Here is a 17,073-nt window from a genome sequence, read left to right as displayed (position 1 = left end):
AAATTAGTTTTTTTAAGCAATACGGTTTGAGACGTAATTTTTGCCGTCTTGACTTCCAGGTAGAGGGTCTACGCTAAAGCCTTCAAGGTCATCGGAATTCACGGGGGAGAAATGGAGCGGTGGCCGAGTTGCTTATGAATAGCATCAACACATAAAAGGGTCCGCTATAGAGTCTCAAACACAATGGCTTTGTTCCCTCCCAGCAGTCATAGGCCCTCTGCGTCTCAGGAATACAGTTCAGCAGTAGAAGGTGATTTAGATAGAGCCATACAGAGTAAAAACCAAGAGGAAAATGGCAAAAAATAGAAATGTGGGTAGAAAAATCAAGAAGTTATCAAGAAAAACTATAAACCTAGAAGAGAAATTGAAAGAAGTCAATTGCTTTGAAAATGGAGAGCGTCAAAGTGATATTGCGCGGAAGTTTAAACTCAACGATGCCTTCTTCTGATTAAAGTTGAAGTTAAAACATCAGTGACCTCAGCCGCACCAACTTCAAACAAGCGGTCAACACATACAGAAAGTTCGCTGTGAATCAGTACAAAAATACGAGGGTTGTAATAGCCCCAAGACATTTAGTGAAAGCTCCGGTTGGTTCCAGAATTTTAAACGGCAAGCAGGTATTTTCAGCTCGGCGATATCAGGTGAATCTTCAAGTGTTGATAGTGCAGTCACCACAACATTTTCTGATGAACTCCAAGCTGTGATTGAAAGTGGCTCCTTTCCCCCCCAACTACTTTATAGTGTTGATGAGATGATATTGTTTTGGAAAAGAATTCAATCTCGTTCATTCATTTTCAGGGAAGGAAAACCTGGGTCAGGTTTCAAGGCATTTAAAGACTTTCACGTAGCTGCTAAAGCATCGGAGGACTTCAAATTAAAATGATTTATCATTCATAAACTGCAAGCTATGAAATGGCGTTCAAAGTAGCATTCGCCTGTCATTACGATGAGCGACAAAAGGGCCTGGTTTGTCTATACACAATACTTGTTTTTAGACTGGTTTGATCGTCAACTGCCAGCAACGCATTACGAACCCCTGAGATAGCAGATGTTAGCCCACCCGCACGACAGGAAGGAATTTCAAAAGCACCTGCAATTTTTTTTAACGTGAATAAAAGTATTTAAATGCGTGCCAACTATCTTTAAAGATATTTTAAACTATAAACATTTATATAAATAAGTTTTTCTAAGGCTATTAATGGGAATATATATGGTTTAGAGGAAATTCGATACCCAACACCTATGCTACCAGGAACTCATCCCTATCTTCCCAATGTTAAAATGCTCTCGTATAACGCAAATTCGTACAGCGCAAAGACCCCAAGGAACACATCCCTTGCGCTATATGAGGCATGGGTGTAATCACATTTTAAAGGATTATGGCAGTCCACAAATATTTTCCCCTAATCAATTACCATGTCCAGAGGATTCAAAGATGGGTTGATGGCATTTGGTTTTGCCCACATGTATTCCAGATTGAAAGAAGAGGAAAAAGTAATACCTTAGAGAGCTCAGCCATTGCCTGAGATAAATGCTCTGGGTCATCCATCATCAGCTCTTGCGTAAGCTTGCTGAACTGATCACTGAATGCATCCTTGTCATCTGCGTAAAAAATGTAACATGGGAATAAAAATAAATCTCCAATTTAAATAATTGACATAAAAAATGGAAGAATACTGAAAAATCAGCAAGTGACAGTTCTTTTCAAAAATGGATAATCTGGCTGTCGAATTATAGTACACACTTGATCGGGCAAGGGAGAGGTCAGAAGACAAGAGATAGTAACATGCAATAGATTGCAAACATAACGCAGTTTGAAATGATTGAAACAAAACTTTACCTGAATCCCAAGCAGAAGAAGGTCCATTGGTATCAAGACTGCTCTCCGATTCGAGGACAGGTTCCCCAGGCAACCCTTCATCGTAGCGAGCGACAATCAACAACAGCAGTCGAAGGCATGACACGGCCACAGGGCGGACAGCCATAAAGGAATCTGTGCACCGAGGTAATATGACCCCAGCCATCCACCCACACTCCGTTATTTTGCTAGGAACCTGCATTCACAGCAAAACAAATGGTAAGCGCACACATTTGATAACAGAAGCATTGTCTATACGCAATGCAATCCACACAATCGAACTTTGAGTTTATAAACAAGATTTTTCCAGAGATACAATGGGTAGGTTTTCAGGTATCCATCACATTAATATCTCACGCCATTTTTCCTCCCATAATGCCAATGCCAAGACCAGACCCATGAAAGTTCCCACAGCAGAAACAATAAGTTGCGTACCTGGAAAGAAAGCTTGAAGTGCATGAGGTAGGAGGCGAGGGCAGCCTGGAGCGTGAGCATGGCTGCCAGCCGCTGCGTGCCATGCTGGGAGGGTGGGGGCGACTCTGATCGGCTCGCAGACCTCGGACCGCATACCCAGCCCTCCAGCAGCGTGAATATTTCACCCAGCGTCCCCGCACATGTCTTCTCCGACAGCATTCCCTGCACAAAATTCTGAAGCTGCTGCAACGCCTCAGTCACTCCACGGTACTGTAACTCGTCCTCCACCACACTTTCCTTTGGCTTCCATGAAACTACCTCCTGGTACTGAGAGAAAAGTCATAGTTGGCAGTCAAATATACATACATGGGATCTTAATGATTGGTGCTTACATAATTTATTGAAACTCAATACTGATAAGTCTGGATTAATTTACTTCTCCAACAAAAACAAAGCCTCTGCTTCAGTAGCCATTGACATTGAAGGTAAATGCCTTCCACGAATCACTAGTACCAAGTTCCTGGGTGTTATATTAAATAGAAATGTCTCCTGGGAGGAACACATACGTACGTAATCTCCGTGGCAAGTTGAATTCTATTTGCTTCCTCATAAGAAGCATCAGGAATTCTGTCAGTATTGATGTTATGCTTTCAATTTATTATGGTGAATTTTATTCTCTGGTCGTCTACAGTATCTTGTTCTGGGGTTCCTCTCCTCACAGTTCATCAATTTTAAAAATGCAAAAACGTGTATATACGACAAATTTGTAATGCTCCCTATCACGCACCCTGCCTCTCTCTTTTCAAAAAACTTAGTATTCTGACCATACCTTGTGTCTCTATCTATGTTCTAAGTCTATTTACTATGAGAAATATAAACCAGTATATGACCAATGACAATTTCCACTGTTATCAAACTAGGACCTGTAGAGATCTACACCAATCTTTTATCAGGACCTTAAACACTGCTCAAGGTCCTAAACATATGGGTCTGTTGATTTTCAACAGGCTCCCTCCTGACATCAAAAATCAAAAGAACACAATGATGTTCAAAATGAAATTGTTGATGTTTTTAAAAAATAATCAGTTTTATTCTATCAAGGAGTTTATGAACTCAAAATTTGTTTCCTGATCGAGTTCAATCTTAGATTATGCTTCTCTCCTGTTTTATATGTCCTATGTTTAACCTTTGTGATTGTAATATCTACATCTACATAATACCCTGCAAGCCGCCTAAAAGGCGTGTGGCAGGGGGTGTTAGGACACCAGCCGTTTACAGCTATAAAAAAAAAGAAGTGCTCTAACGAGGTTGGGATAAGCGTTTATTAAAGTCCTTTATTGTTCGGGGGAAAAACGAATTCCCATATCTATCCGTTCGGCAAAAAATCTCTCTTAATTTATCGCTTCTGTCGGACCTGGAAATATAGTGTGGCTCTAAGATTATGTTCTCTGTGTCGCTCTTAAAGATATCCATTCTTAATTGTTCAAGCAATCTAAGCCTAGCGCGCAGCCTCCGAGTCTCCAACGGCTCCCAGCCTAATTCGCTTAACATCTGGGTAACACTGTCTGTACGCCCGTAGCGGTTTTTGACGAAACGCGCAGCCTTCCTTTGTATCTTATTCAGTTCGCGGATTAAGTCTTTCTGCACTGGATCCCATACACTCGCTGCATATTCAAGGTGCGGTCGGACGAGAGCGAAATAGCACCTTTCTTTTACTTTCTCATCCGAAAATCTTCCCACAATACGCTTGACGAATCCTAATTTCTTCAGGGCTATGCCGCAAATATTCTTTATATGTGTTCCCCACGTGAGGTTCGAGGTTATCGTAACTCCCAGGTACTTCACTTCGTCTGTTGCCTTTATGTTAATGCCATCCACTGCATAAACATTGTTAGTGTTGGATGAATTCCGCAAGAAATGTACCGCCATGCATTTGCTCAGATTGAGTTCGAGTCCCCACTCTTGACTCCACAAATGAACGTTGTTTAAGTCCGATGATAGAATTTCAGAGTCAGAGTGATCACTAATTTCGCGATAGATGACAGCGTCGTCAGCAAATAAACGTATTTTACTGCTAATGCGGGAGCAGATATCATTAATGTATATAATGAACAACAGGGGGCCGATTACGCTTCCTTGTGGAACACCTGATGTAACTTTTACAACATCAGAGCTAATTCCGTCAAGAACTACTTTTTGTTTACGATCTCTGAGAAAGTCGCGTATCCAGTTTACAACTTTCTCGTTTAATCCGCATGACTGTAATTTGTATAAAAGTTTGTTGTGAGGTACAGTGTCGAAAGCTTTCTTAAAATCTAGAAATAGTGCGTCAACTTGTCTTCGCGATTCACCAGATTTTATAACGTCGTGAAGAAAGAGCGCGAGCTGTGTTTCGCAGGATCTATTTTTTCGGAATCCGTGCTGACAGTCATGGAGGAAGTTACGTCTGTCCAAGAAAGTCATGATATTACTAACAACGATATGTTCAAGTATCTTGCCTATAATTGATGTTAGTGAAATTGGCCGGTAGTTGCCTGGGTCATTTCTGTTTCCCTTTTTGAAAATGGGTGTAACGCTTGCAATTTTCCAGTCGGGCGGTAACTTCCCTTCAGAGAGTGACTTCTTGAATATGATCTCTAAGTAAGGCGCGATCTGTGGAGCTAACTCTTTGAGGACACGCGCGGGTATTCCCTCCGGACCCGGAGATTTACTATTCTTAATCGATTGTAGTTGTTTAGTTATCCCATCACGTTTTATAGATATTTCTTCCATCAAATCCTCAGTATATGGGATGTCTACATTGAATTGAGTATCGTCAGTAGTGTATACACTTTCGAAGTGGGCATTTAAAGTGTTAGCTTTGCCAATATTTTCGGTGACAAGTTTACCATCTTTATCAAATAACGAATCTACGGTTGAATGTTTTCCCTGAAGCTCTCTCGCGTACGACCAAAAGGATTTCGGATTTTCTTCGAGTAATTCACCAAGTACTTTTTTCTTAAACTTTCGCATTGCAATTCGCATTGATTTCTTGGTTATTGAGCGTTGAGCAGCGTAACTTTCTTTAGCTTCAAGTTCCTTCGATTTATTACGAGACGTGATGGACTTTCTGTACAAGTTGTATAGTTTTCTCTGTTTCCTAAGTTCTCTTCTGACATCGTTATTGTACCAGCGAGGTTCCTTATTATCACATTTCAGTTTTTGCGGAATATGTTCGTTGATTCCTTGGCGCAAAATTTCTAAGAATATGTGGTAATCCCTGGTAATAATTGACGTGCCCTATATCATGTACATAACTCACTGTTCTGTGAAATGATCTCTAGGCAAATAAAGAGTATTATTATTATTATTATTACATATGTCTGTGGCTGAGAATGAGACCAGTCATGTCATGCTTCACGCTTTCCTGAGTTCACTTACTTCATTTATTCATAATAATCTTCAGCATTGGTAGTAAAGGCCAGTTTAGAGAAAAAATAGCCATTAATCAACAGTAGTGAGCACCAATCACAATAGCCAAAGATTCATGGTCTTGAAATTTTGATTAATAAATCTGCCAATTTTTGTTTACCATTATGTAAATTAAAACATAAAAAAATCAAAATATAAAAAAATGGCTCATTACATATTTCAGACATTATTTCTTGACAAAAAAATGCTAATTAACATGTTTCAAAGTGTAATAAAGAAGGTACAAGAAAAGAGAAATACATAAATTGAATAAATCCGCAGTATCCCATGCATTCACTTTATCGATAAAAATTACTTATGGAGAAATTTTTTATATGCAATTGTTTCTCAAATTTTTTTAAACTTCCAAAATAACTTTCAGTAACCGTTACATTCAAGTATTTATGCAACACAAAGAAGCCTGTACACTCTGATATTTTTCTGAATATGATAAGAAAAGCTATATGTATATTTTTAATTCAAGATTCAAAATCCTACCTAAATATACCACATCATACTGTGAAACAGAAGGTTCTAAATCATAGTTAAGAACTAGTGATGGGTCGGTTCGATTCCTCGATTCTTCGATTCCTCGATTCTCGGCCAAGAACCGGAATCGAAAATGAGTACTTGCCAAGGTGAAAAATCGATTCCGATTCCATTAGTACTTGAAAGTAAAAATTTACATTCGACCGCGTTTCCGACAGTCATTTGAATTTTCGCGCCATGTAATCGTAATAACAAAACACATATCTTGGGATGTGCGAGTACTCGAAATTTCGATTCGAGTCGAGTAGTTGGTACTCGATTCGAGCGTTACGAGTAGCATTATGAATGTCGAGTCGAGTATACTATAGTTACGGTTACAGAGCTTTCGAGGCTAGTAAGTCCAGCAATCTGCCGACAGGAAACGCTATCATGCAACTCATGTAATAATACAGTTTTTAAAGCCGAAGAGTCATTCTAATGCCTTTGCCTGGTAGTTTCAGTTTGCCGAATACACTATAGTTGTCGCGACGTGGGCGCCGAATACCTTTACGCCAGCCGCGGCAGCCGATCGTCTTCCGACCCGGCGCGCACTGGTCCGAAATCGGAAAAAGCTGGAATAAAGTCCAAAGTGACCTATTTGGTGATAGAGACTTGAAAATTAGCGTAAATACTCATAAATCATTACCAGATATAGATTTATATGCCATTTTACATAAATACGACCCTTTAGTGAGATACAGTGGCCCAAACATGACAAATTTTTCAATGCCACGCGAGATATCATTTTTCCTCAAAAAATATTTGAATTTATCCAGGTGGTGTTGCGTTGGTATGAGTTTTATGGAATAAAAAACGGAATATTCCTTTTACTTGGTGCTTTGCCTATACTTTCCATGATTATTGAAGATTTTGGCTCACATCTGTCTGGTTTTACAACGCAAAATGGCCGACCCGTTTTTCTTGTGAAATTTGACATAAAGTAGACATTATCTTTCGTTTACGAAAAATATAACTCGGAAAATTTGAACCACAATAAAAAGTAGAGATTTCTAAAGATTACTAAGTAGAAATCTTGGAAAAAAAAGTTTGCGACAAAGGAAATAAGAGCGATTTTTTCAAGCGCGCGTCAAGACTGAGCTACACGCTGCGGAACTCTTGAGGCTCGGTAACTGAGGCCGATTTTTCAAGTTTTTTAAAACTTTAGTCTTGAAAATCGTCATTTAAAGCATGGATAATCGTCTTCATTGACTTAAAACACAAAACTGAGGATGTTAAAAAGGATTATGTATAGATCGACTTGACCACTTAGCGCATTACTCTAGTGAAAATACTAAGGATTGGATATTTTTCGAAACCATCCCGCGCATAAGAAATATGGCTCGGGTATTGAAGTTAAGTGAAGAGATTAAGGTGGCATGCTTAACATCTTAAGCATGCCACCCTAATCTCTAGAGAGAGAAAAATGAACTGTTTCCGTGAAAGGCAATAACCGATTTTACCGACCGAAATACCCTTTTTCCCTTTCCATCTTCGCCGAGGTGAGTCGCGTGGAAAGGGGAGTTTTCACATCACAAGGCTCTTTTAGCCTTTTTTATTACTGCGTCCGTCTGATGTGATATTCATTTTTAGCGTTTAGTTTCTTTCTTGAACTTAAAAAAACAAGAGTTTTTCAGGTTGATTAAATGACATGAGATGCATAGAATATGTTTTGTCTCTACAAAACTAAAGCTTAGTTCTATAGTTTGTTCGCTTCGTCCACTTGAATTCCATGAAGATTCAAGATCCATAAAAATCGTTGATATAATTTTTAATAAAAATTCCAATGTTTCCAAAATCTTGCAATTTTGGTAGGAAAGTACTTGCCCAGTCACACAAGTGTGTACCAAAAGGCAATTTTCTGCAGGCAGTAATACTGTAACGTAATTAATTTCAATTGTGCCAATGGAACTATTGAAGACACATTAATTTTCATTCATCTCTTACTTCTGACAATAACCATCAACGATCCTCATTATATTTTCCTTCTTACATTAGGCTAGACATTCATCGTAGCAAATGGGAGTAGAATATATTGTAGTATGCATTGCTGTATTGCCTGGTTCAGAAATTATCATACTCGACTCGATACTCGCGAGTAATTTTCAACTCGACTCGAGATCAAAAAGTGCTACTTGCACATCCCTATTATATTCCAAAGGAGCAAATGCAGACTAAATTTGTGAGACATTATTGATAATGATAAGATATTTTCAATATAAGATAGATATTAAAGGAGATACTTTTATTTTAAAATTAAACATGAGTGCTAATATTCTAAAGTAATACCTATGAGGTAACACCACTTTTCAGGTATGTTCTGTTTTAAAATTTAGCTATTACATTTTAATTACATAGTGATGAAAGATGCTTTTATCAACTGATTCTTTCACAGAGTAACATTTTTTTAAGTGGTTGTCTTGTTGCCTATTTTTCTTGGAGCTTATGGTGTCAGAATCGATGGAATCGGTATCGGTAGAATCGGAATCGAAATGTCAGAATCGGAATCGGGATCGGAATCGATAAAATTTTGGAATCGACCCATCACTATTAAGAACCTTTTAGAGTGTGTAACATCTCCACTGGATAGATGGTGCAAATTAAAGTTGGGATTTGTCGAACCCAAAATCATCACGAATCCAAATCCAAAGTCAAATCTTTCAGGGAATTGAATCAAATCTCAAATCCACATCTGCAAAATTCTTAAAATTTTGAAAATTTACAGACAGCATGCACATATACATATTCACCTCCAGGAAGAAATTTTTCATGATCAAGGAAGAGGAAAGTGAGTGATGCCACTCCTAGCTTGCACGTTTAACCACAGGAAACTCTAAAAGTGGCTCTGGCATAGACCACATAAGAAACAATTTCAAAAAGCACCAATTAGAAGTCCATTCTATTTCAACGACTTCAAATTCTGAAGCCAGGAAACCACGGGAGACTCTATGTCTCAATGTAAACAATAGTGACTTTTAAGTTGAACTATTTTCCATTGATAGTAAGCTATTGCACTCCTAGATTTTAGTTATAGAAAGACCAATTAATAGCATTCATGCGCAAGTCATTCACATTTTAACTGTAACAAAGATGTAATTTAGAACACTTAATCTTTTTGTGTGAATATCATTGAACACACATTCGAATCCATGAATCCTGGGGGCCGCATGGACTTGTGGGGTTGGCAGATTCAACGACCCATCCCTGAATAAAAGCTTACGTTTTCCTCCTGTCCCGATGCTTCATCGTGTTCACCCAGGAATGCAGATCCTCCTCTAACCCTCGACACATCACTCCCCTCGCTTGCAAGTTGCTGCTTCGGCAGTTCCAGCCCCTCCGTTGTCAAAGTGAGCAAGAATACTGTGTCAAACACTGCCTTCAATATGGTGATCCGTTCATCAGACGACAATGGAGGGGACAGCTTCCTGAGAGCTACACGTCAAGGCAAACCAACAGCAGTCCAATTAACAATGCAGTGAATAAATCCTTGATTGCAGATAAACTCCTAAGATGGACTCCATAGATTTGGAAAAGAGAGGTGTGACACTTTCCTTGAGTTACCCACTCACATGTTAGGTTGGTCACACTTTAAATGCAGTATCTCAGGTAGTTATTTGCTTTTTGATACATTATTAAGACAAAGTATCTGTTGTAATAATCCAAATTTTCAACAACTTAAGGCCTGTGAGACCCCAATCAGGACAAAAAAAAACTGCTAACTCTGAACTTTTTTTTAGCCTTCCAATCCGTATTATACAGGATCTGTTACAAGAATACATTAATTAAAACATAATGTTTCCCATAATTTAGAAATGACTCTGAATGTTTATTACTATTCGAAACACAGACTAGGCAAGTTTTTGTTTCTCAACTGCAGAAAATCTAGGAAACAGGAACCCCTTGGCCATTGTTGAACACCCTTGGCTCTGGTTATAACCATCCCCCCAATTATTATATGAGAGACAATGCAGGTACTTGTAAATCTGTCATCCGGGTAAGCAAAAGAGACAAGGTGAGTGAGTGAAGTGATAATAATAAAGATCTTGTCCGTTACGCGATTTGAAAATATAATAAAAAGAAACAGAGCCGATCCACAGTGAACATTTCACAACTCGTTGACTATTGACCTGATCCCACCAATTAGCTAAGAATTCCACCTATTTCAATGGCTTCATTTATTAGGCATAGATGATAATCACATGTCTCAGCCAACGCCATGCTTGTTTAAAAATCATTTTATGACCAAAGCTCAAGGCGTGATGTTTGACAACGGCTGATGTATTCCACTTACGATGCTCCATCACTCTCTCATGCTCTTTAACCTTTTGAAAAATGGCTTGCTTGGCTATGGCTCAAAGTCTCATAACATACTTAAAAAAATGATAAAAGGATACGACATGATGTTGAGGGTTTGGATAGCAGATGCTAGAATCGCTAGCTCTCCACCAATTTGATCCAGTACCGCCTGGCGCATCTTTCGAACCAAGTCTGGACTTATGGGCATGTTTCCCTGTCTGCCCAAGCTATTCTGGTCTGGGCAGTCATTTGCATACGCCAAGGAAGCAGGCTGCACCGACAACACTGCACCACAAATCTGCCGCAGAGTGGCAAGAGCAGCAAGCCTCACGTCCAACCCCTACAACAGAAACAGAGTAAATGGGCAAATCATCATGCAAATTATTAATTTATGTAAAATTAAGTTATAAAATATTTAATATTCAACTGCAAATTTCTCTAAAAATTAAAGGCTGAATCACAGAATAATCTTTTCCGTCCCTTGTGTTGGCTCCAGCGACAGCTTTTCAAAGGGCCAAAAAGAGTGATTCCTCAACCCTTCATTTTCTGAATCTCACAGCCATTCCCACCGTCCATTTTTTACTTTGCTTATTCCATCACTTTCTGTATTTTCGACTGCCATTCAATCAAAAGCCAAGTGTGGCGTTACAATCTCTGTTAGAGGCCGTGCATGTATTCTGATTAGATTGATAGTTTGAGGTGTAACTTTGTGAAAGCGATTCATTATGAAAAATGAAAAAGAAGAAACTTAGTGCTTTCAAATGAAATATTATTCACACATCTACACCAGGCCCACGGCGTGTGAAGCCAAAATACTGGCAACCACACCAACCCAATCCCTCAGTTTGTAATGTGGAGGTTTTACTTTAACAGATGTTGTGTATCAAAGAGCATTATAAAATGGAATACAACTTTAATCATCATCATTGGTCAACAATCCTAGGATTGGTTTAACGCAGCTCTCCACTCTATTCTCCTTTCAGCTAATCTTTTCACACCTACGTATTTCTTCTCTTTCCCATCTATCTTCACTTGTTCCATATATTTTGTTCGAGGTCTTCCTTTTCCATTCTTACCTTCCACTTGTCCTTCGACGATTGTCTTCATCAGGCCATCATGTCTCAGGATGTGGCCTATAAGGTTGTTCCGTCTTCTTATTAAGGTTTTCATGAGGCTTCTCTTCTCTCCTACTCTTCTTAGGACTTCTTTGTTACTAACTCTGTCGATCCATTTGATTTTCATCATTCTTCTGTAGCACCACATTTCGAAGGCCTCTATCCTTGCTTTCTCCGCTGCGGTCATTGTCCATGCCTCACTTCCGTATAGGAGCATACTCCAGATGTAGGATCTTATAAATTGTTTCTTTACTTCCATACATAAGTTTCCTGCTGTAAGCAGGTCTCTCTTTTGGTGGAATGCTCTCTTCGCCTGGGCTATTCTGCTGATAATTTCTTTCTTACTTCTCCCATCACTAGTTATCTTGCTTCCCAAATAACAGAATTCATCCACCTCTATCAGTTTTTGCTTCCCTATTTTAATGTTAGTCTTGACTTCTTCTCTTCTGCTGCATACTAATATCTTGGTTTTCTTTGTGCTTATTTTCAGTTGATATCTACCCATTACCCTACCCATATTAACTAGAATATTTTTCAAATCCGTCTCTGTTTCTGCTATAACGGCTATGTCATCGGCAAATCTTAGCATGCTAATTTTTTCTCCATGAATATTCACTCCCAATGCATTTTCTTTGATTTCATTAATGGCTTTCTCAATGTAAAAGTTGAAAATTACGGGTGTCAATGTACAGCCTTGTCGCACTCCTTTCCTAATTCTTGCTTCTTCACAGCTGGGCCCTGATTTTATCACGGCTACTTGGTTTTTGTATAAACTGTGGATGATTCTTCTGTCATTATAAAGAACCCCGATTTCCTTTAGGATTCCGAGCATTGTGCTCCAATCCACGTTGTCAAATGCTTTCTCTAAGTCCACAAACCCAATGAACGTTGGCTTGTTCTTTTCCATTCTCTTCTCTATGAGCAGTCTTAGGGCCAATATTGCTTCTCTTGTGCCTTTGTTTTTTCTGAATCCAAATTGGTCTTCATCCAAGTACTCTTCTGCTTTTCGTTCTATTCTTCTATAGATGATCCTTGTCAGTATCTTCGACGCATGTGTAGTCAGGCTAATGGTCCTAAAATCTTCGCAGTTCTCCGCTCTTTTCTTCTTAGGGATAGGGATTATAATGTTCCTCTCAAAGTCCTCTGGTATCTCACCTGTCGAATACATTTCACTAATGATTTTGTATAGCTGGTTCAACGTCTTCTCTCCTGAATTTTTCCCCTCTCCTTTTCCTCTCCTGTATTTTAGCATTTAAAGGTGTAAATGTGTGAATAATATTTCATGTGAAAGCACAAAGTTTCGAATCCCAATGCATTTTCAAATTCGCCAGGAATTTGAAAATGCATTGGGATTCGAAAATATCCGATCTGAAAGATCCGGCTCCGAAAATCAAAGATCTGATCTGAATCCGGATCCAAAAAAAATCCTGGATCCGTCCATCGCTAATTGTAACTGACCTCTGACATGACTCCATGTTGAAGTTGCTTTTCGACTTTATGATTGTATTTTAGCATTTAAAGGTGTAAATGTGTGAATAATATTTCATGTGAAAGCACAAAGTTTCTTCTTTTCCATTTTTCATTCTGATTGGCTAAAAGACAGTAACAGCGATGGAAAAAAGTACGTGCCAAAAGATGGAAAAAAGGATGAAATTTCCATCCCTGCAGCCAATGCAGGAAATGACTATGTGATTTGAAACGTTCACTTTTCTGTCGTCATTGGGGAATTGATGGAGCTATCGCTTGGAAGGGATGGAAAAAATGATTGTGTGATTCAGGCTCACGTGAGAGTTGCAAGTTAAAGTTATTCCAACCAGAAAAATTTCACATAATTACCCCTGAAATCATTCAACTTATTAAGAAATACATTACATAAATTGCAGATGGTGAATGGGCATGGCTGTTGCAGTTGTTGGGGAGGGCAAAAACCTTTTGGAGTTTGAGTGGACACATAGATACAGCAAACTCCACCATATTTCCGCTAACGATGGGCCTTGGCGGCACAAATACATATTCAGAAAACATGAATAATCCAAACTTTCACTTTCAATTTCTAGATTGAAGCTTTCGCGGCTCATGATGATTAAAAATAACTCACATACGGGTGTATGCCGCGTGTCGTAAATGAGATTGCCCCGACGTTTCGCGACCGACTGCTGGTCACTTTTTCAAGGGATTAATGTTGGGATTGGTTTTTTGCTGCCTTTTTATATTTCAGGTGGGAGGGGTGGGCGGAGGGTGTGGGGAGTTAGGACTGGAGGGGGAAGATAGCGAAATGTTGCGGATGACTGGGTTCCAAGTATTGCTGATTCTTAATTCGGTATCTCTATTGTAGCTGTTCTTGTTTTTCTTTATTTCTATGGCCTCGCAGATGAGTCGGGTTTTAAAATGTTTTATCCTGGCGATGACTCTTGATTTTTCCAAGTCGATTGCATGTCCGGTGGCTTCGTGCTCCGCTACGGTTGACTTTGAAGGGTAACCCAGTCGAATGGCCTGCTTGTGTTCTTCTATCCGAGTTTTGACTGTTCGTCCGGTTTCCCCGATGTATTTCTTCTCGCACCAACGGCAGGGGATTTTGTATACTCCTTCAATTTGAAGTAGCGTCCCGTCCTTGGCATTTCCTAGGAGGTGTCGTACTTGGGCATGTGGTTTAAAAATGGCTTTAACGTCAAATTTCCGGAGGATGTTACCGATCTTATCCATCGTTCCTTTCACGTAGGGGAGGAAGGCTTTATTTTGGTTAATGATGTCTTCTGCGTCTTGGGAATTGTTCCTGTTGTCCTTGTTGATAATCTTCTTAAAATTGCGGGATATAGCTCCGTTGTCGTAACCATTAAGACGTAGGATGGATTTCAGCTTAATAATTTCTGAAGATAGATTCTTAGGGTCACTCAGCCGGATCGAACGTTCAATTAGAGAGATCATCACAGCGTTTAATTGAGCAGGGTGGTGATGAGAACTGGCATGGAGATACCGATTTGTTGATGTCGGTTTTCTATACACGGTGTGGCCTAGGCTTCCGTTGTCATTCTTCTTCACCAAGACGCCGAGATATGGCAGTTTTCCGGATTCTTCTATCTCCCTAGTGAATTTAATATTGCCGTTAAGGGTATTTAAATATTCAAAAAATTCTTCTAACTTCTGTCAACCATGCGTCCAAATGATGAAAGTGTCATCTATATAACGTAACCAAATTTTGGGTTTATGCATTGCATTTTCGATTGCCACTGTTTCTAAGTGTTCCACATAAATATCCGCCACTGCTGGAGAGATGGGCGATCCCATCGCCGCCCCTGAAACTTGTTCGTAGAAATTATTTTGCCATCGGAAGAAACTTTTTCACTTTATTTTCTGGTTATGTTCATTATTGCAGTAAATCAAACATATTATTATTCATGCACCCACAATCAGCTTTGTGTGTTATGACCATGCTTATTTTCCAAATCCAGTCAGACTTTCTCATCCCTCCAAAATATGTGCAAGGAGTTCAAAGCAGCAGCTATATTTGTGACTCAGGTCTTTAATCCACAAGAACTCTTTTACCCAGGATGGCAAAAAATACATTTCAAACCGTATGTTTACAGAGACTCACTTTTACTAGCTCCAAACTTAATTCCTGATCTAAATTAACTAATATCATTGAGTGAAGGAGACAAGATAAATTACTTTCATAGGTAGACCTATGGAAGCTGATCCTACGGAAGTCCAAGAGGCCGATTGGCTACTCAGACAGCATGATGAGTGATGCTTTTGGCATTGCGCTGGATTTTGAGGAATATATAAACAAAGAATAAGATTTGAGACAAAAAATGCTGCTAGCACACATAAAATGAGAGTGATTTCATGTATACTTAACGGAAGTTCATGTTTTATCAAGAGAATATTAAGGTTATTTGATTACGCAAAGCAGCGTTGGGAAGTTTCTCCTAGGTATGAATTTGGACTATGTATATCAAAATTGTGCTAATTGAAATTGCGCTAACTGAGGCATGGTTGTACTCCTCATTTTTGTACTAAAAATGGTAATATTCAATAATGGCATTCGAGAGTTTTATCTACCATCAATTCTTTGCCCTACACATTATGTGAAAAATGTTATGGATAACCTGAGTACACAGTATTCCTAGAGGCATTCCTGGTTACTTCCACCACATTCAGCTCCACAGAACTACACAGCCCCAAAATATTTTTCCAACACGCATACCTTTGCTGGATCCAAATGCTGCAATATCCACGAAATAGCTCCCAATTCAGCCGCAGTTTTGGAATCTAGGAATGATGACATGGAAGCAGTATCTCCCGAAATGGCAATGGCAGCACGTCCATAGCACAGCAAGAGTGTGACAGTGGCCCTTTGAAAGCCAGCCTCCTTCCGTCTACAAGAGAAACATTAGATTAATTAGGATTGTAAGGGTGGAAAGCACAATTTACAGAAGTGAGTACCAACCGGAATCCTTAATCAATTGATACTCCAAGTTGCACAAGTCTGAGTACACAAATGAGTGATCATGGACACTTGCAGAGTCAAACAGTGTGTGGCTCAGAGCGCACTCACTCACTGTTTCTACTCAAAGGTTAGTTCAGGTAAATGAGGGCAGAGTTCACCCCAGGCTAAGCCACAAGCCACATTTTGATAAAACACAATCAAGGTAAAGGTTCCTGTCCCTGGGGCAATATGCTTCACAATGATTGCAATCATTCCAATCCACTTTCATTCCAAACGGTTGATTACCAATGATTAGAGACCCAATCAAGTTTTTATTGTTTGAAAAACAGTATCCTTACATTTTGAGTAAAATTACGACGGGGTCCATTATTTTCAATTAGTCAAGAGAGAAAAAAAGGTGTGTTTTCCCTCTTGACAGACCCCTGCGTACATGATAAGTGTGTTCCCACACAGGAATCCTACCAAAGAAGTTACCCTATCTCATGTGAGTGACCTTGACCAGAGTAAATTCTTTATTTTTTAATTACGTTAGCTGTACTAAACATTTTTGAATCCAATTTGAAAAATCAAATTTTTTCACCAGCTTTTATGATTTTTATCAAAAGAGGAAACTTAAACAGTTGACAAAATGGCAAAAAAACATTCCAAATAGGCACAGTCATCCTATTTTATGGTATGTATTTCCTTGCAGGCACTCATGAAAGATAACAAAAAAGTAAAGAAAGAACATAAAAGCCACTTATTAAACAACTACAGTGGAACCTCGTTAAAGCGAGTACGGGCTATAGCGAGACTCCCGCTATTACGAGAGATAGGCGATGCACCGTCGATTGACCCTATAATAAGCATGTTAAAAAAATCGTTTTAACGAGGCCCTTTTGGTATTGGCTCTCGCCATAGCAAGGGTTTCACCGCCTGAAAAACTTACACCAAGATTCCTTAATCTCTGTAATTGCTAGCGATCTGTT

The 17,073-nt window shown here is 39.2% G+C and overlaps 1 protein-coding gene across 1 annotated transcript in view; it reads right to left on the bottom strand.

Annotated features, from left to right (window-relative positions):
• Window positions 1-17,073, bottom strand: part of LOC124155431 (maestro heat-like repeat-containing protein family member 1) — a 71,022-nt gene that overhangs the window by 30,004 nt on the left and 23,945 nt on the right. The window contains exons 14-19 of the mRNA XM_046529236.1: window positions 15,863-16,034; window positions 10,642-10,883; window positions 9,468-9,672; window positions 2,294-2,599; window positions 1,841-2,054; window positions 1,502-1,602 (exon numbers count right to left, since the gene is read on the bottom strand). Of these exons, the coding sequence (XP_046385192.1) occupies window positions 1,502-1,602; window positions 1,841-2,054; window positions 2,294-2,599; window positions 9,468-9,672; window positions 10,642-10,883; window positions 15,863-16,034 (1,240 nt within the window). The remainder of the gene's footprint in view (window positions 1-1,501; window positions 1,603-1,840; window positions 2,055-2,293; window positions 2,600-9,467; window positions 9,673-10,641; window positions 10,884-15,862; window positions 16,035-17,073) is intronic.

This window comes from Ischnura elegans, chromosome 3 (assembly GCF_921293095.1).
Source record: "Ischnura elegans chromosome 3, ioIscEleg1.1, whole genome shotgun sequence".
Lineage (NCBI taxonomy): Eukaryota > Metazoa > Arthropoda > Insecta > Odonata > Coenagrionidae > Ischnura > Ischnura elegans.
This window is presented reverse-complemented; position numbering and strand designations above follow the sequence as displayed.